The 20130-nt window shown below is 43.2% G+C and overlaps 1 protein-coding gene across 1 annotated transcript; it reads right to left on the bottom strand.

The window, feature by feature from the left end:
• Positions 1 to 307: 307 nt before the first annotated feature.
• PIGX (phosphatidylinositol glycan anchor biosynthesis class X) lies at positions 308 to 19871 on the bottom strand. Its single transcript, XM_004578248.4, has 6 exons — positions 19654 to 19871; positions 17343 to 17406; positions 10888 to 11029; positions 5901 to 6114; positions 3754 to 3854; positions 308 to 660 (listed from the first exon to the last, which is right to left on the bottom strand). Exons 1-6 carry the CDS (start codon positions 19706 to 19708, stop codon positions 517 to 519), a joined length of 720 nt encoding a protein of 239 aa, XP_004578305.2. The 5' UTR covers positions 19709 to 19871; the 3' UTR covers positions 308 to 516.
• Positions 19872 to 20130: the final 259 nt, after the last annotated feature.

The following is a 20130-nucleotide window of genomic DNA, read 5'->3' as shown; positions in this document are numbered from 1 at the left end:
AAAAGAATGAAGACATCTTAACAGATATAATAACATTTTGATATTACAACTCTTACAGCCCTATCTCAACAATGTTTTTTGTAACTGTTAAAATGGTTTAATATTCTCATAAAATTAACACTGAAATAAATGACTTTTTTCCTTATTTACAATGATTTTTTCAATTTTAAATTCAAAAGTTTCTGTTAAGAAAAGGGAAGAATTTATCTCTGATACATAAAAAGTTCATTTCCTTATCTTCAATCTAAATAAAGCCACAATCACGCATGAATATACTAATTTAATAAAATAAAGTTTCCTGTCTTGGCAGTTGATGTTTAGGTTTGTCAATATTCAATACAATGGGGCATGAGATTTTGCAATTAGCTGAAAATTATCCCAAATTTCCTTTTGTAAACACAATTTTAGTCATAGCTAAAGACAAAAGCAAAAGTAGCAAGCCAGGTCCAGTCCAATACCCCTATTCATCAGTGAGTAGTTCTTAGAAGTTAAAGAAAGCATTTTACTATATGAAACTTAAAGGGAAAAATCACCATGCTTGAAAACAGTTACAAGGATCAGCATAGAACACAGGACAGTAACAAACAGAGTCACAAAACATACTAAAGGGGTATGAATGGCCACTCCCACTGGGACCTGCAGAGTCACATTCTTAGATGCCTGTGAAGAGAACGCGGTGACAAGTTAGACATGCTCCAAATGCACAGCAAAAAGGTAAGACCACCATATGTCACACTGTAAATATGATTTTGTTTCAATCTGATTTCCTTTAAATATCATTCTGCTAATTCTATAATATATGTAAGATTGTTTGAATGACTATTTGAGATCCAACATTCCATTTAGGTCATAAAATCAAACTTAATCCCTACAATTACAAAGTCTCATTAATTCTGATTTTTTTTTAAAGTTGATTATCTTTAAAAAATGTTATAGCTCAATATCACCTCTGTAGTCACCATAAAGATTTACCTACTCCATGATTCACATCAGAATGTAGAATTCTCTCTCAATAAAGTTCTAGAGGAAAAGTATTAAAATAAAACTATACATTCATTCTTGCTTTGCAGCTTCTCTCCCTACACATCTTTTTAAAGTTTGTAAATCACAAATAGCACAAACAGGATCTCTACCATAGCTAGCAATGTGAAAGTTCTGTGTTCAACTTAGATTCTACTATACGCAATCTTTACTGTAGCTAGTAATGTGAAAGTTATATGTTCAACTTAAATATATGTGTGTGTATGTATGTATGTACACACACACACACTCATATATATATGAAAGATTTACACAGAGAGGGGAAACAGGGAAAGACAGATCTTTATTTCCTTTCACTCTCTAGACAATTGCAACAATCAGGGCTAAGCCACGTTGCAGTCAGAAGCCAGGAGCTTTCCCAGGTTGCTCACATGGACAGTAGCAGTCTAAGCACTTGGGCAATTTTTTTTTTTTAAGATTTATTTTATTTTTATTGGCAGGTTAGATATACAGAGAGAAGATTTTCTGTTCATAGATTCACTACCCAAGCGGCCACAATGGATAGAACTGAACCGATCTGAAGCCAGGAGCCTGGAGTCTCTTCCGGGTCTCCCACGCAGGTGCAAGGTCCCAAAGCATTGGGCCGTCCTCGACTGCTTTCCCAGGCCACAAGCACAGAGCTGGATGGAATGTAGTGCTGCCGGGATTGGAACTGGCGTCCAAATGGGATCCCGGTACATGCAAGGCAAGGACTTTAGCCACTAGACCACCACGCCGGGCCCAGACAAACTTTTAAGTAACCACAAGAAAATTACTTCAAACCCAAATATCCACATTAACACATATGAGTAATTCTGCCTTAGGTTTAGGACTGGCAAAGTATGCTGTCTGCTTGTTTAAATTTTAAATTTATTTTTGTTGCAAATTCATTTGGTCCTTTGTGAAAAAAACAAAAACAAAAATGCTGTAAAAAATGGTGACACAGATTGTATCCTTCAACCAAAATGCTCCTTCAAGAAAATCAGAAAGAAAGAAAAACACAAACAAAAACATTACAACCATCAGTTAAAAGGAAATAAAGGGAAGAACAAAAGGATAAAAAGGAAAAGAAAAAAAGAAAGGATGTACATTATAAAGACTTATCTGAAGTGACAAACGAGTAGACTATTAACTAAAAGGCTGTAAATGTGAAAATTGCAAACTCTTAAAAAATAGTGGTAATGAGGTATTAATGTGATATTCGCTTCAATAACTGAGATCAAAACTACAAAAATAGCCACAGACAGACTATATTTAGGTATTAAAATAACAAAATAAAACTGTCTAGAAATATTACTGAAGTTGACCATCTTTGAACTTTGTTTTCCTTTTTTTCACTTCCTCTGAAGTTAACTTTGTTATTTAAAAACTAGAAGATCTAAATAAAAATAAACACATCTTAAACTTTCATTTTATTTATTTAATATTTATTTTATTTACTGAAAGGCAGAGTTAGAGAAAGAGGGAGAGGGAAAGAAGGCAAGAAGGAGGATTTATGGAAAGGAAGAGGAAGACAGGGAGAGAGACGGACAGGGAGAGAGAGGGAGGGAAGAAGAGAAAGAGATCTTCCATCTACTGGTTCACTCCCCAAATGGCTGTAACACTTGAAACTAGGTCAAGGTGAAGGCAGGAACCTGGAGCTTCATCCAGGTCTCCCATGTGAGTGAAGGGGTCGAAGGATTGGGTCACCTTCTCTCTTCCCAGGTGCATTAGCAGGCAGCTGAATCAGAAGTGGGGCAGCTAAGGCTCAAATTGGTGCTCAAATGGGATGCTAGTGCTGCAAGAGGCTGCCTAAGTCATTATGTCACAACAACATATTTTAAATGTTTGTCTATTTCAAAGGCACAGCAACTGAGAGAGACAGGAAGAGGTCTTCATCCTCTGGTTTATGCCACTGAAACCCCCAATAGTCAGGCCTGTGCCAGGCTGAAGTCAGGAGCCCAAAACTCCTTTCAGGTCTCCCATGTGAGTGACAGGGACCCCAGTACTTACAACACCACCTGCTGCCTCCACGGTACAGCTAGCAGAAAACTGGATCCAGTAGAGATGAGACTTTACCCACTGTACTACAATGCTGCCTCAAATAAAACTTTATTGATAAGAAGGAAAAAAGACGTAAATGCTACCGTATTCTCTACTATTTCACATCTTTAAAAAGTGTACCTGCTACATTTATGCCCTTGACCAACCAATGTGTCAAAGAACTAATTCTAAATCCTTAACCTCCATGCCAAAACATGCATGCAAACTTCACCCAAATGAGAAAAAAACTGCTGGCAAAGAAATAACATGAAAAACAAATGGGGACCAGTGTTATGGCTTAACAGGATTAAAACACTATCCATAATGCCAACATCCTGCATTGGTGCCCATTCGTGCCATGCTGCTCCACTTCCACCCAGCTCTGTGCTAACCACCTGGGAAGAGTAGTGGAAGTGGCCCAAGAGTTTGGGTACCTGCCATCCATATGGGAGACCCAGAAGAAGTTCCTGGCTCCTGTGCTTTGGATCAGCCCCGCTCAGGCCGCTGCAGCCATCTGAGGAGTGAAGCAGCAGATGGAAGGTCTCTCTCTGTCTTTCCTTCTTTTCTCTCTGTATAACTCTTCCTTTCAAACACATAAATAAATATTTAAAAACAAGTGAAGAAATGTTTGAATATAAAACACTAATTCTTTAAGTGTAGTATAAACATAAAGACTTTCATATATAAAAACAACATAAAATATTAGCTTACTGATTTGTACTTCATATTTTTCCACTGGCAAATATCCTCTTTCTTCAAAGCACAAGGAGCTGCCACTTCCGACTGAGCCCAGCATCTCAAAATTGAGAACTCTGAGCAAAGGAAGCAGGAAACTCTATCAGAAAATTTGTACTTGAATTCCAGGTTATTCTTGCATCGAGTCTCAACAGAAGTCCTTCATACTGGGACGCGAATATTGAAACATTTTAATTTACAATATATAAACTCTGTATGACCTGGACCCATCTATCTCAGGATGTTATCTGAGCACTCTTTTTGTATGTATGGATGCCTAAATAAGATTACAAAGGTATCACAGACTTGAACATGAGTTTTAACAAATTGTATTACAGCCAAACTAAGGACGAATCTTTGAAAAACACTGCTACATGTACAAGCTGACAACTGCCCACATGAAACACATCAGTAGAAACATCTTTAAGACAAAACAACAACAACAACAAAAATCATAACAATACCAGACCCTCCAATTTTCTTGCAGATGGGGCACTTTTTCAAAATTTACTTAAGGTATGTATAAGATACCATTAATTGAAATTAGTTAATATAGTTGAGAACTTAAATGTTCTCATCCTGAATGGCATGACTGCAGCAACCATATGATTAAAAGCTTTCCCTTTGTCAGTTTTTGGTAATGATGCTATTATCCCTCTAAGTCCACAGGAAGAACCAAAATCTGAAGCAGCTTCTTTAACTATAAAAAATAGTCTTGATTTTTAGAAGTCTGTGAAGACCCAGTCTCCCACAGGAAGGTCAGGGTCCATATTTCAGGGCCACCATTCCAGGAGCATTAGTCAGAGCTGGATCAAACAGAGCAAGCAGGACTCAGAACTGGCTCTCTGATGTTGAATTGCGTTGCACGAGGTGGTGCAGCCCACTGTATCACAACACAGGCTCTTGTGACTTTAAACTCTTTAGAAGCATAAAACCTCAATAGATAAGTGAAGGAAAGAAGGCAGGAAGGAAGAAAAAAGGAAGGAAATGTTTGCTGACCAAGGTAGTGTGATTATTTCTACCCTATATAATTTAGAGATAAGAGAGATTTATTTGTACATTAGAATATGTGTAATTAAAATAAACAAACAAAAACAAACAAAAAAAAAGAAGTCTGTGAAGAGTTAAAAATCACGTCTTAATTCATCCAGATCCAAGGATTTTTTAAAAAAGAAGCAAGAACAACTTTTTGGTTAAACCAAACCCTCATGAGCAAAATTATAATAAAGGTAAGTAATAAAAATACTAGACTCCTCCCAACTGGAGACAAAATAGTGAAAGCCAGAAAGTGTTGCAATATCAGTAATGAAGAAACAGAAAGCAAGAAACACACTGGGTATCAGCCAGCTAACTGCTCACAGAACATGGCACCACCCAGGGCCTTGTTCAAGGAACAAACCTTAACTTATCTGAAGGGCTGGTGTCTGCACTGCTCCATGGGAAATAACTAAGTCTGAGGAACATGGTGAACTGCCTCATGAGGATGATCAGGAAAAATCTCCAAAAGGAGAAAGTCAACAGGGTCAAATGGACCACTTTTTGTTTTAGAGATCTATTCATTTATTTGTTGATTCTCAGGCCATTAGCAGGGAGCTAAATTAGAATCAGAGCAATAGCGGATGCCAGCTCCACAAGAGGTAGCTTAACCTACTGCACCACAACATCGGCCCCAAGCGCATATTGCTTCAATAGTTTAGTTTCAAAGTAAAGGGAGAGAAACCTGTACATTAACAGACCTGATGGAGATAACATGCTTTTAATGACAAAGCAGTTGTGTCTAAAAATGTTCATTTTCATAACACAAATGTAAAAAAAAAACACACATATGAGGAAGTGGGTTAAGTAGGAAGAGTGAGTTTTGAAATGGAAGAGGCTATGGCTGGAACAGAACACATGGAGTTGCTGCTGGGGTGGCCATCAAAGTTTTCTCTCCTCTCCTGGCTGGTATTCACAAGAGCAACTGTCTTAGAATCTGCAAAACTATCCACAGATAAGCTTTTCCATATCTGAGCTTATATCTTACAATTAAAAATAAAGCATCATGCCTTAGCCTGTATTTCGCTCCTGGGGCCATAGCTTTCACTCGCATTTTCAAGCTTTAGAAAAGACTTAACAACCCTCACCTTGGTCACAACGCATCAGCAAATCTGGGTTCCTGAGCACGATCAAGGCCTCTCCGTCTTCACTGTGTGGCCGGTGATAGCGGAAGTGCACAGGCACAAAGGCCTGGAAACAGTTCATGCACTGGAGATCTCGTCTGGCAGAAATGAGAACTTCAGATTCCTTGGACAAATAGTTAGGAGCTTCTATATCAACATTTTCTGAAACTATCACTGCCTGTCAAACAAGAAAACAAACATTAATCTAAAAGAAATAAATGAGGAGGGTTTATGAACAAGTAAAACTGGAAGAAGATGGCTATACAGATAGAAGTGTCAAATGGGGCCCTTGCATCAATATTTTCCATCACCCTTGCATCCTCAGTTCAAAGTAGAACACAGAGGATGTGATCTACGTTTAACCAAGCTTGCTTACTCAAAGCAAACTGGAGAAAGAATATATCCTCTTAAAACATATTTCTGTCAAATTTTCTTATTAGCCTTTGATGACATGACGAAACAGGTATCAAGAAAAGAGAAAGCTTGTTAATACATATATCATGAAAATCTCTATGACAAAAAGTGTTGAACCTGTATTGGGGAAAAAAGCTGGTGTCATTCTAGTAATTTCCTGTTCTTCAGACAAACATGTAAGAAGGTAATGAGTAAGTTAAAGCACTGTGGTCAGGAAGTCAGAGCAAAGGTCAGGGGGTATAAAAACGTCACAGGGAGTGGGTGTCCAGCCGAGTCATCGAGATACCTACACCATGTATCTGAGTGCCTGGGTCCAACACCCAGCTCTGGTTCTGGACCCCAGCTTTTGCTACTGTAGGTCCTGGGTCACTGGGTTTCTGTTACCCACGTTGGACACCCAGAGGGAGTTCCCAGATCCTGTCTTCTTGGTCCCAGCATGGTCTGAAGCTGCTGTGGGTTTTTAAGGTGTGAACCACAGGATGGGAGCTCTTAGTTGCTTTGCCTTTTGGGGAAAAAACTTAACTGAAAAGAAAAATGGCAAATAGTTTTTTTTTTAAATCACTTTAAGATGAACCTTCTACCCAAAAAGTGAGACTGCATAGGTGCACATGAGTTATACTGTATTTATCATGTATATATTATCTATATCAATATAAAAATGACTCTTCAAAAACATGATGGAAAATGAGTATTATTTAAAAAACTATGTATGAATTTCAATTTTTTTGTACCAAAACAGACTTTACAAACTATTTGAGAGTGACAGAGACACAGCAAGAGACATAAAGAAAGCAAGCTGTGCTGCTGATGCTCACAGACCTCTTCGCAAAGTCTCTGCAGAAGGAATTGGGCCACAAGCCCAGCCTCAGCACAGCTCAAAGAAACAGCAGCCCACTGATCAAGAAATCAGCTTCCAATTACTGCATGTCACTGGGCGATGTCAATTTTTCTAGAGATTTACAATATTATAACGTAACTACAATTAGAGACTAAATGGGGAAGCAGGTCATCAAAATCAAGAAATCTAATCAATAAAGCTATAAGGTCTTTCCTTTTTACATTTTTAAAATTTTAATACAATTATATTTATTTTTGATGATTTTTACCAAAATAGTTAATTAGGGTGATAAGGGACAAGGGCTATAGGAAGGTGGGTGAGACCATTATTTCCACATTCTCTTTTTTTCCTTCCTGTATCTGGGGGAAGAATGCAGATAAGGGGGGATGCCACACCCAGCCTCCCAACCACCTTCATACACAGGGATGGAGGGCAGCCACCCAGCGCCATCACAGGGTCCCCACTGTGGGGCATGCTCCAAGGGTCCTGCTCAAGTGGTTTTGATAGTTCAACAGTTCTGAATTATTGCTGATTTAACCACTCTAAGCACAATGGAATCTCTCCAGAGATTCATTTATTAAGGTGGTTTAATATGATTTTAATCCATGACATTGTAAGCCAAACACGCGTTTGGGGTCCGGCGAGGCAGCGTAGTCCTCTCCTTACATGCTGGAATCCTCTCCTCACATGCGCCAGGATCCCATATGGACACTGATTCATACCCCAGCTGTTGCACTTCCCTTCCAGCTCCTTGCCTACTGCATGGGAAAGCAGTGGAGGATGGCTCAAGACCTTGGGACCCTGTGTCCACGTGGGGGACCAAGAGGAAGCTCCTGGTTCCTGGCTCCTGGCTTTGGATCAGCTCAGGTCCAGCCATGTGACCATTTGGGGAATGGGCCAGTCTATACCTGTGGAACTGGGACTTCCCCAAAAGACAACAATTTGTACAAAAAGTGGCCCCAGATGATTCTCTCTTCAAAGCTAGAGACACTCTGAGTTAAAGTGCCAAGATTCCCATCAGGTAATGGCAAAATCTCTGCCATTCAATAACCCTGGGTCCATTTCTTGGCTCTACCATTTATCTACATATCTTGCATAAGGTACTGTTTCCTTGTGTTTCTGTTTCCTTATCTACAACCTGCAGGTTACACCTCTAGAGTGATGGAACAACTAATTGACGTAAAATATGAGGGACGCAATCTTCCTGTAATAATTAACTTTTCTGGGTCCAGCGCAGTAGCCTAGTGGCTAAAGTCCTTGCCTCACATGCTCTGGAATCCCATATGGGCGCTGGTTCTAATTCCTGCAGCCCCACTTCCAATCCAGCTCCCTGCTTGTGGCCTGGGAAAGCAGTCGAGGATGGCCCAAAGCCTTGGGACCCTGTACCCACATGGGAGACCCGAAGCAGACTCCAGGTTCCTGGCTTCAAATTAGCGCAGCACTGGTAATTGTGGCCACTTGTGGAGTGAATCAATGGATGGAAGATCTTCCTCTCTGTCTCTCCTCCTCTCTGCATATCTGACTTTCCAATAAAGATAAATAAAGAAATATTTTCAAAAATTTAACTTTTCCTTACTTCTCTCCCTTTTTAAAAATGAGAATATTAGGGGTAGGAATTTGGCACAGCAATTAAAATGCCATATGATATCCACAATTCACACCAGAGCACCTGAGTGTGAGTCCTGAGTCCACTTTTTTTAAAAAATGAATTTTAATTTTATTTTTATTTATAGTTCTTGGTTCCTGGCCTTGACTTGGTCCGGCCAAGGATTGCGTCGTCATCTGAGGAGTAAATCAGCAGGGGAAGATCTTTGTCTCTATCTCTCTGCTAACTTCTTTAAAAAATAAAGATTTCCAGCTTTAATAACTAGTAAACGTTAGTTTCCTTTCCTTGCATTTCCAAATCACAGATGTTGGAATCTATGTCTATCTAGTTTGACAAAATTGCTTTTTAAATGCTATTTATTCATCACTAATCTTCTCATGACTTTATATGAGTAGAATATGCAAATTATCTTTTAATTTTCATTTGTCAATGCATTTTTTGAAGTTTTTGGTATACACACACAACCACACACACAATTTTAATTACTTATCAGTCAACCTTCCAAAGAGCATTTAACAAGCTCAGTTTAGGTGGTTTATTCCTGGCAAGTGAACAAACATCAATTGCTTGTCCAACAAAATCCCCACGCTGGGACAGGCACAGTGGAGCAGTAAGTGAAAATGCAGCCTGAAATGTCTGCATCCCACAGTGAACTGCCGAGTTCAAGTCCCAGCTACTCCAAACTTCTGATCTGCTTCCTGCTGAACGCTTCGGAGAGGCAGCAAATGAAAGCCCAGGTGCTTGGATTCCTGCCACCCACATGGGAAATACTGCTGGAGTTCTTGACCACTGGCTTTCTAATCCGTTATGGAACCAGTGGATGTAAGACTGATATTTCCCTTGCTCTTTCATTCTGTCTTTCAAATAAATAAACCTTAAAAAACATACTCCTGGGCCCGGCAGCGTGGCCTAGCAGCTAAAGTCCTCACTTTGAAAGCCCCGGGATCCCATATGGGCGCCGGTTCTAATCCCGGCTGCTCCACTTCCCATCCAGCTTCCTGCTTCTGGCTTGGGAAAGCAGTCGAGGACGGCCCAAAGCTTTGGGACACTGCACCCACGTGGGAGACCCGGAAGAGGTTCCTGGTCCCGGCATCAGATTGGCGCGCACCGGCCCGTTGCGGCTCACTTGGGGAGTGAAACATCAGACAGAAGATCTTCCTCTCTGTCTCTCCTCCTCTCTGTATATCCAGCTTTCCAATAATAATAATAAAATCTTTAAAAAAAATACTCCTATCCCAATGTTACTAAATATGCTTTAAGAAAATGTGAAAAAATTACAATGTTATAATATCTAATATTCTTCCTTTATTGAAGATATAGCATCCTTAAGTTTTTTTTTTTCAAAAAAAATTCCTAGGTCTCATACAGTGGTTCAACAGGCTAGCCGTCCACATATAAGCAGCAGCACCACATGAGAGTGCTGGTTTATATCCCAGTTGCTTCACTTCCCATCCAGCTCCCTGCTCGTGACCTGGGAAAGTAGTTGAGGACGGCCCAAAGCCTTGGGACCCTGCATCCACGTGGGAGACCTGGAAGAAGCTTCGGACTCCCAGCTCCTGGTTTCGGATTGGCTCAGCTCTAGTCGTTGTTGTCATTTGAGGTGTGAAGCAGAGGATGGAAGATCTTTGTTCTCTTCCTCTTCATAAATTGGACTTTTCATATGTTTGACTTTCCAATATAAATAAATAAATGTTTAGGAAAAAAAGAACATAACCAGAACGGTTTTAAAAATCCCTATACCTGGGCCCAGCGGCATGGCCTAGCGGCTAAAGTCCTCGCCTTGAAAGCACTGGGATCCCATAGGAGCGCCGGTTCTAATCCCGGCAGCTCCACTTCCCATCCAGCTCCCTGCCTGTGGCCTGGGAAAGCAGTCGAGGATGGCCCAATGCATTGGGACACTGCACCCGTGTGGCAGACCCGGAAGAGGTTCCAGGTTCCTGGCATCGGACCGGCGCACATCAACCTGTTGTGGCTCACTTGGGGAGTGAATCATCGGACGGAAGATCTTCCTCTCTGTCTCTCCTCCTCTGTGTATATCTGGCTGTAATAAAATGAATAAATCTTTAAAAAAAAAAAAGTCCCTATAGCAGTACCTCTGTTATGTTCTTCTCTCGTAATGAAGCCAATTCGTACGGATCCACAAGAAGTCCTGTCGGGATGTGCTGTTTAATTAATAGTCGGCAGGGCTGTGAGTCCTCGCCACTTTCTCCAAAGTTCACTTTTATTGAAAGGTCTCTGCAAGACAAATACATTTAAAGTAAATTTCTTCCTTCAATAATTAAATGAGATGACACTATATTAATAATAATGGAAACATTCTATTTCAAATTCATTTCCAAAAAATAGCTGTTTCAAAACTCATATCATAAACCACATTACAACATTACTATGAAAATAAACAGCTACCAATGGAAAAGGACAGCCCAAAAATATCCATACACATTTTTCAATAAAGGTATAATCTAACTGGATAGGGGAAAGAACAGACTCTTCCACAAATGGTACTGAAACAATTACAAATTAATATAGGGGAGTATGAGCATTGATCTCTACCTCACACCATACAGAAAATTTCACATAAAATAGATACAAATTTGAGTGTATAACTGCCTCATGTCTCTGCTTGGAGGCAGATCTCAGAGCGCAGTACAGGGAAGGGGACTGAAAGTTTGGCATGCAGGTATCGCTAAAACTGGGAAATATAGATAGAAGCTCAGTGAGACTGACGTGGAAGAGACAGGGAGAGAGAGAGAAAGATATCTTCATAGCAGTGCTATACAATCAAATAGTAATTTGCAATATTAATTACTTTGTAAGGCCATATTTCCTTGATATCACAACCAGAATAAGGGATTGCAAGAAAAATACAAACCAACAGCCCTGAGGAACACAGCAGTGAAAATCCTAACTAAATCAAATCCAGCAAGATTTCAAAAGCACAGCAGGTACTGTTGTGCAGCAAATTAAGAATTAAGATGCCACACGTGCCATCCATATCCCATATTGGAGTACCAGTTCATGTCTCACCCACTCCACTTCTGATCCAGCTCTCAGCTAACCAGCCTGGGAAGTAGCAGCTGCCGCCCACATGGGAGACCTGGCAGGCCCAGCTCTGGATGCTGCAGATGCTCAGTGAGTGAAGCCAACCAATGGGTGGAAGACCTCTATCAATATCTCTCTGTTGGGCCCCGCACGGGAGCCTAGTGGCTAAAGTCCTCGCCTTGCACACACCAGGATCCCATATGGGCACCAGTTCTAATCCAGGTGGCCCAGCTTCCCATTCAGCTCCCTGCTTGTGGTCTGAGAAAGCAGTTGAGGACGGGCCAAAGTCTTGAAACCCTGCACCCATGTGGGAGACCCAGAGGAGGCTCCTGGCTCCTGGCTTTGCATTGGCTCAGCTCCAGCTGTTGCAGCTGCTTGGGGAGTGAATCAGTGGATGAAAGGTTTTCCTTTCTTTCTTTTTTTTTATGACTTATTTATTTTATTACAAAGTCAGATATATAGAGAGGAGGAGAGATAGAGAGGAAGATCTTCCGTCCAATGGGTCACTTCCCAAGTGAGTGCAATGGCTCGTGCTGTGCCGATCTGAAGCCAGGAGCCAGGAACTTCCTCCCGGTCTCCCATGCGGGTGCAGGGTCCCAAAGCATTTGGACCGTCCTCAACTGCATTCCCAGGCCACAAGCAGGGAGTTGGATGGGAAGTGGAGCTGTTGGGATAAGAACCGGCATCCATATGGGATCCCGGTGCATTCAAGGTGAGGACTTTCGCTGCTAGGCCATGGCGCCGGGCCCCAGGTTTTCCTTTCTGTCTCTCCTCCTCTCTGTATATCTGACTTTCTAATGAAAATTAATTTTAAAAAACATCTCTCTGTCACTCTGTCTTTCAAACAGATAAATCTTAAAAAAAAATACTGGCATTTTTAAAGTCTCATGCAACACTGAGATTCCTATTTTCTGAAGCAAACCGCATGTGCTTTGTCAGTCCATATTCTTGGTTTTATATATTCTCCCATTCTGGGTATTTGTGTATTAGAGAGGCAGTCGTGCCATCACAAGAACCTCTTCAGGTACTTCCTTTGTCCTTCTTAAAATAACTAATGATTACACTGTCAGGTTTGCATGACTTAGCATCCACTATTCCTCTGACAATTCAGGGCATGAAAACAGCTTTATGAATCCTAATTACTGCGAAAATAGCAGTGTGTACGTGGCATAATTACTCTGCCATTGCCTAAATCGTGTGTAGAATGCCACTTAAAACTTTCAAAGGTGTCTTTCCGCCATCTTCCCTTGCAGAATCAACTACGCTGTCTTACAGTCACAGCTCCTCTTTGACAAAAACTATTGCCCAGGTAGACCACTTGTCTCATTGTTAATAACAGCTGTCATTTCTTAAGCTTTCACTATGTGACAAGCACTATGTATTTTAATATAGATCATACTGCTTTGATTTGAGAGGCAGCTGGACAGAGAGAGAAACGGCTAGCGCTTGCTTGCTAGTTCACTCCCCAAACACCTGCAACTGCTGCCCAGGCTGAAGCCAACAGCCAGGAATTCAATCCAGGACTCCCACACAGGTAGCAATGACTCAGCTACTTGAGCTAGCCCCACTGGAAGCTAAAATCAGAAGTAGCATTGAGGCTTGAACGCAGGCTCTGGGAGAGGGGGTGTGTGCGTTCCAAGCGGCATCATCTTTGCATGAAACATCTGCCCCTCCACACTGCTATTTTAACCACTGTGTCAAAGTATGGCTCACATCTGAAAAAATCTGTCACTGATACATTTTAAGCAAACGGTTTTTTTCAATTTAGCCATATTTCAATTATCAATTTCTTTTTTAAGAATTTTTTTTTAATTTGAAAAGTAGAGTTATACAGAGAAGATAAAGACAGAGAAACAGAGATCTTCTATCAACTGGCCACTCCCCCAAAGGGTTGAAATGGTCAGGGCTGAGCAAGGCTCAAGCTTGGACCCAGGAGATTCATTTTAGATCTCCCACATGGGTTTAGGGGCCCAAGCACTTGGGTCATTCTCTGCAGCTTTCCCAGGTTATCAGCGCATACCTGGACTGGAAGTGGAGTAGCAGACACTCAAATTGGCACCCATATGGGAAGGCAGCATCACAGGGAGTGACTTTTTCTGCTATACCACAACACCAGTGCTTCAATCATTAATTTCTTACTGAAAATCATTGTCCACTATTTTTTTTTTGAAACAAGAATTTATTTCCATTTGGACCAAAATATAAAAAAGAACAGATATTCCTACTTCAATCAACCTTATTATAATACTCTGGTCTCTGTCTTTTTTTTTTTACTTATTTTTATTATTATCATATTATGATACAGTTCCATAAGCCCTGGGATTTCCCTTATCCCCTCCAATTCCCTCCCCCTTCACTGACTTCCCCTATAGCATTATTATAGTACAATTCTTCAAACACAGTCATATGTCCACCATTGCAGGCATGGACAATGGCAGAGAGTCCAGCATCTTATTGTCAAGATATAGTAAACAGCTTTATTGGGAGTCCATTTTTGTCTGGAAGTAGAGATGCATACTGCATTGTACCCTCACATCTGGATGTGATAGTCTCCATTACACAGTTACTATACATTCCCCTAAATGAAAAACCACGATACAAAATCAACAACAGGAAGAAAAATAGAAATTTACAATGCCATGAAGTTAAATTACATGCTGCTAGGTATGTTAGTCTCCATTACACAGTTACTATACATCCGCTTAAATGAAAAGCCACAAAACAAAAAAATCAACAGGAAGAAACAAAAGAAATTAACATCATGAAGTTAACATGCTACTGAATGACTAATGTGTCACTGTCTTTATTTCTTTGCTGTTATATTTTAGAAAACCTTTTAAAAACTATTTGCAATTTTTAAAATTGATTGCATAACTGAGAAGAATGCATATCCATGTCAGTCTCTGAGACGTGCAGAAAGTTGGATGAGATTAATGTTTCACTTCTTTTTTTTCCTTCCAGTGACCACGGCAGGAGGGGTATGGGAATGAGGAGGAAGGAAAAGGAGTTGCGGCTTGTCATCAAGCTACATCAACACCTGGGGATAAGGGATGATGATTTGATTATGCCTTAGAAACCCCATGTGGGGAGGAGTTTTCTGAGGGTGTTACCTGAATGGGTTTGATAGTTTTGAGACATTGTTAGCCCTGCTGCACCAGGGTCTAATGGCTGACAAGTCCATCTTAGTGCATCCACAGATCCAGACACCTGCTGCAAAGCTTGGCCATGAGAGTGGTCTAATCTGTTTTGCTTTCTGTTCTCTGATTAGGCTGCCATTGTCTTCTGATGGTCTAGATGAGTTGACTGTTATGTCTCCTGTGTGCATCTGGCTATGTGGTCCACAGGCATTATCAACTTAGTATGCCCTGTCCCAATACATGTGCTCCAAGGTCAGATCACATATCTTGAGGTTTTCCCTGAGGATGAGGTTTGAGTCCAGTGGTCTAACTGGGGAGTCCCCAGGAATTCTCGCCTGGAAGGTTCTCACACATGACTCTTGTGTGCGCTAATCAGTACAGGGTCAAGTTCTGTTTGCCTCCCATACCAGCCTAAAACATACCAAGCATGCAGCTGTCTGGTCTGTCCCACCCTCAGTCCCATCTCTCACATAAGCCAGAGGGTCCTGCAGCCTAGCCAAGCCTAGCCGGCTCAAGGTCTGGTTCTCATATATACCAGTAGGTACTGTGGTCAAGGTGGGACAATCAAGAATAATCCCCACCAGGCCCACCCCAGCCCCACTTATTGTGCATGCTGGTAGGTGTTGCAGCCTAGCCCAGCCATAACTGCAAACAGCCCTGGCTCTCATGTAAACTGGTGGGTGCTGCGGCCCACCAGGGCCTGCCCCACCCCCGACCCCAGCTCTCAGGTTCACCAGCAGGAACTGTGAGCCAGCTTAGCATGGCCCATTCCATCTTGACACTCATCAGCTGGTGCTGCAGTCTGGCCCAGTCTGCCCCTCCCAGGCCCAGCTCTCATGCTTACCAATGGGAACTGCAGCTTAGTTGAAGACTCCAAAGTTCCCCCATCAGGCTCACTACTAGCCCTAGATCTCACACATGATGGCCAGCACTGCAGCCCGGCCTGACATGGTCTGCCACCAGTTCCAGCACTTGCTGATGGGTGCTGTGGCCTAGCTCAACCTGGACTGTTCCCTGCCCCAACGTTTACATACGCTAGTGGGTGCTGTGACACAGCACAGCCTAGCCTGCCCCTAGACTTAGTTCTCACATGTGCTGGTGGGTGCTGCAGCCTGGCCCAGCCCAGATTGCTCCCAGGCCCAGTTCTCGCAGGTTCCAGTGGGTACCACAGCATTACCTGGACTGACCCACCACCAACCTCAGCTCTTGGGCACACCAGCAAGTGTTGCAATCCAGCAGGGACAAGCTCACAAAATCTCTACTGAATATAACTCTGTCCCAATACACAGTGGGTATTGCAAGCCAGCCCTGTCTGGTCTGCCCCTCAGCTCTAGGTTTCACATGCGCCAGGGGGCGATACTACTTAGCCCAGCTCAGGTCTCCTACGTGGGTGGATACCCAGACATATCCCTGACGTGCCCTCCAAATTCCCCTTTTTAAATCACCCCATCTCAGCTAACCCTCTGTTATCTGTGAGTGTAGTGGCCTGGTCTGTGGAAGCCCCCAAATGGTCATTTCACATCTGTCAAACACTCCCTTAGTGGCTCCTGTTCCAGGATGTCCTCAGACCCCCTTCCCTGGGCAATTTGCCGCCCTCCCTGCATGGCCCTGGTGGCTTTCAGAACTGAGGCCACATGATTCCTGCTTGGCCATCCTCTGCCTCCAGGCTGCGGTCCCCCATGAGGTAGACATGTATGTAGAATTCAACAAGTTGGGTCACAATTGTGGTACTCAGTGGCTTAACCCGTACCTTATATGAGTGCTGGTTCAAGTCCCAGATGCTCTATTTTTGATTCAGTTTCTTAGAAGCAGCAGAAGATGGCCCAAATGCTTGGGTCCCTGCTACCCATGTGGGAAATATAAATGGAATATCAGACTGCCTGACTTGGCCTGGGCAGTCCCAGCTGTTGTGGTTGTTTGGGGAATTAGTCAGCAGATGGAAGATTTCTCTTTGTCCAAAAATTCCTCTCTCTATATATTTATCTTTCTATCTTTGCCTTTCAAACAAACAAACCAGAGAGAGAGAAAGAGAAAGAGAGAGAGAAAAAGCCAGGGAGGGGTTTTCCATCCACTGGCTCACCCTCAAATGGCTGTAATAACTAGGACTAACCTAGGCCAAAGGCAGGAGTTTCTTCTGTGTTTCCCACGTGTGCACAGAGCCCAAACATTTGGGCTACCCTCTGCTACTTTCCTAAGCAGATAGCTAAATTAGAAGTAGAGCATCCAGAACTTGAACCAGCACCCATATGGGATGTTACCATCACAGGTGGCAGCTTCACCAGCTATTCCACAAAAGTGGCCCCTAAATAAATGAATCATTAAAGGAAAAAAAGAAAAACGGGAAAAAAAACCCTCAATGGGTAACTTACCTGTGGAAACCATCTTTCAAAACTTCTTGCTTTAAAATAATTTCAGAACATGTGGCCCTTATACCTGTAAGAACCAAAAAGATTCTATTAAATAAGTACACAGTGAAAGAATATTTAAATAACTAGAATGAAATCACTTCAATAGGCTTTACCTGCCTATAAAATGTAACCGATCTAAAACCAGAAACTTTTAAAATTAAAGCAATTTAACCTATACATAAATCTATTTCTAGTGCTGCATAGTAGTTAACTTTGATTTTAGAGTTTTCTTTTTAAAATTTATATTTATTTGAAAGGTAGAGAAGCACTGAGAAAAGGGGAGACAGGAAGATCTTCCATCCGCAGCAGAGGGGAGCCGATACGAAGCCAGCAGCCAGGAGCTTTTTCCAGGGTTTCCCACGCGGGTGCAGGGTCCCAAGTCTTTGGGCCATCATCAACTGCTTCCCCAGGGCACAAGCAGGGAGCTGAATGGGAAGTGGAGCAGCCCGGACACGAACCGGTACCCATATGGGATGTAAATGTTTGCAGACAAAGGAATGGCCAATTGAGTCACTTAGCTAGCCCCTCATCGTGTTTAATTTTAATGAAGTTAGGGAGTAAGGCCCAGTATTTTTCCTTAAGGCCTAACATCTAACGACGTATTTAAATAGGGGGAAAGCAAGCTTGGGGACAGCGCTGTGGCACAGTGGGCTAAGCCACTTACGCTACTCCATACTGGAGCGTTGCGTGAGTCCCACCTGCGCTCTGCTTCTAATCTGGCTCTTGCTAATGCATCTGGGAAAGGCAGTGGAAGAGGCTTAAATGCTTGGGTCCCTGAAACCACATGCAGTTCCAAGCTCCTGGCCTTCTGCTGTGTTGCAGGCAACTGGAAAGTGAACCACCCTCTCCTTTTCTTCCAGGTAGATAATTAAAGCAAGTCCTCACAAACGATTCTTTTCTCTTTCTGACCTTTGGTTTTAATTCACTCCAAGTCCGTCCTGAAGTCCACGGCTTGGCGTCAAGAGCACCTGCACAGTGGTAAGGAGGAAGCTTGGATCCCAACCATGAAGACTCCCAGACCTTCACCACAAACTATTAATACGAGCAACAAGGACTATATCCCAACTGCCAAGGAGGCCACAGGGAATTGGATGCCCTCGGAGGCCGAGTACTCTGAGGTCACCCACTCCCAACCAGAGCTTCCGCAGGGGATGGAAGAAGTCCAAACACTACCGCGCAGAAACCAACGTCATCGGAAAGACAACCAGAATCCCTGAGCAGTCCGCAGATACAGAAGAACAATAAATGTCCTTCGGGACCAGGGAGGAGAACTTTCTCTGGTCTGAGCCTGGCTCCACCTCTGGACCCCCGCCCTCCCTCGCAATGACCATCGGGATCGCTTCGAAAAGCCGTCACAGCAAACAATCATACAAACTAAAAAAAAAAAAAAAAAAAACCCTAAAATAAATAGACAAACAACAGAAAGTAGAGCTTGAAATCTGACAGGAGAGAGCTGGTGTGGATTGGCTCATGCCTCGCTGGGTGGGACACAAAGATTAGTTACTCCTCACCATGGTGTTGAGGATTTTCCTGCAACCCCCCCCCAAAAATGTTCTGCACCTTAATTGTCGACAAATATGTTGTTAGAGTTACAAGCCAGTCTAGATTATCCTAAAATCTGCCAAGATCAGCAAAATTATACTTCAACACAACAAATGGCTAAATACTAAAATGAAATAGAAACGAGACAGCTGAATGGTACCTTATAGCCATTTTAAGGTATATAACAGCCGGTCCTGAATATAAACTAAAATTGAAATGTCAATGAGCTAATCATAGGTTGTGGTTAGGACTTGCTTTTTTTTTTTTTTTTTTTTTTTAACATACTGGTTACTCAAAACCATGTCAATTCCATAATATTGCAAATTGCTGTTGATGTTATATTGGGACTCTTAATTGACTGGGATGATATTCTACCAGCTCTAACTTCGGACCAGAAATGGTCTCCCCAAGAAACTGTTCAACCCATCTGGACAATAAGTAGCTGGACTCTATGCTTGGTATATGTTTGCAAGGAAAGAATCTTGATTGAATTTGAACTGTAATACTGCATCAAGGTGGAGGAATCCACCAGGGGGGAGAGGAGGGGGAGGGGCGTGGGGAGGGGTGGGGGGATTCCCAGAGCCTATGAAACTGTCACACAATGCAAAATAATTAATTAAAAAAAAAAAAGAGCACCTGCGCAAACCGGCGCTTGCCCAAGCCCCGCCCCCGCCCGAGCCCCGCCCCCGCCGAAGCCCCGCCCCCGCCAGAGCCCCTCCCCTCCCCTCACCGTCCGCGGTAGCGCCGTCAGCGGAGGTCGCGGCTGCGGTGCGGCCGAGCTCCATCGCCGCGCCCAGCAGCAGCCAAGCGACCGCCCGGACAGCCCTGACCGGAGCAGCCAGGACGCCGGAGGACGCCCGCCCGTGAGGGGCGCGCGGGAACGAGGCGCCGGCCGAGGAAGGAGCCGGCAGCTGACTGGGCCTGAGGCTCGGCACGCCCGCACACCCGCACGTCCGTGCGCCGCGTGTTCCCCCGCACTACCCGCGGCTCCCGCGCTCAAAAGTTCCAGCCTAGCGCGAGGTGGCGAGGCGGTGGCACCGGGCCCTTTCTCGTGCGTTCACGGCCCCGGGGGCGGGGCGAGGAGCGACGCCGGCGTGGTGACGTGCGTCCCAGGCTGTTGCTGTGGGAACGGCTGGGCAGGGGTTTGGCGGGACCTTGAATCCCGCACGCCGAGACGCTGCCCGCCGGCCTCCACCTGCTCTGTGGG

This window comes from Ochotona princeps, chromosome 3 (assembly GCF_030435755.1).
Source record: "Ochotona princeps isolate mOchPri1 chromosome 3, mOchPri1.hap1, whole genome shotgun sequence".
In the NCBI taxonomy this organism is placed as follows: domain Eukaryota; kingdom Metazoa; phylum Chordata; class Mammalia; order Lagomorpha; family Ochotonidae; genus Ochotona; species Ochotona princeps.
This window is presented reverse-complemented; position numbering and strand designations above follow the sequence as displayed.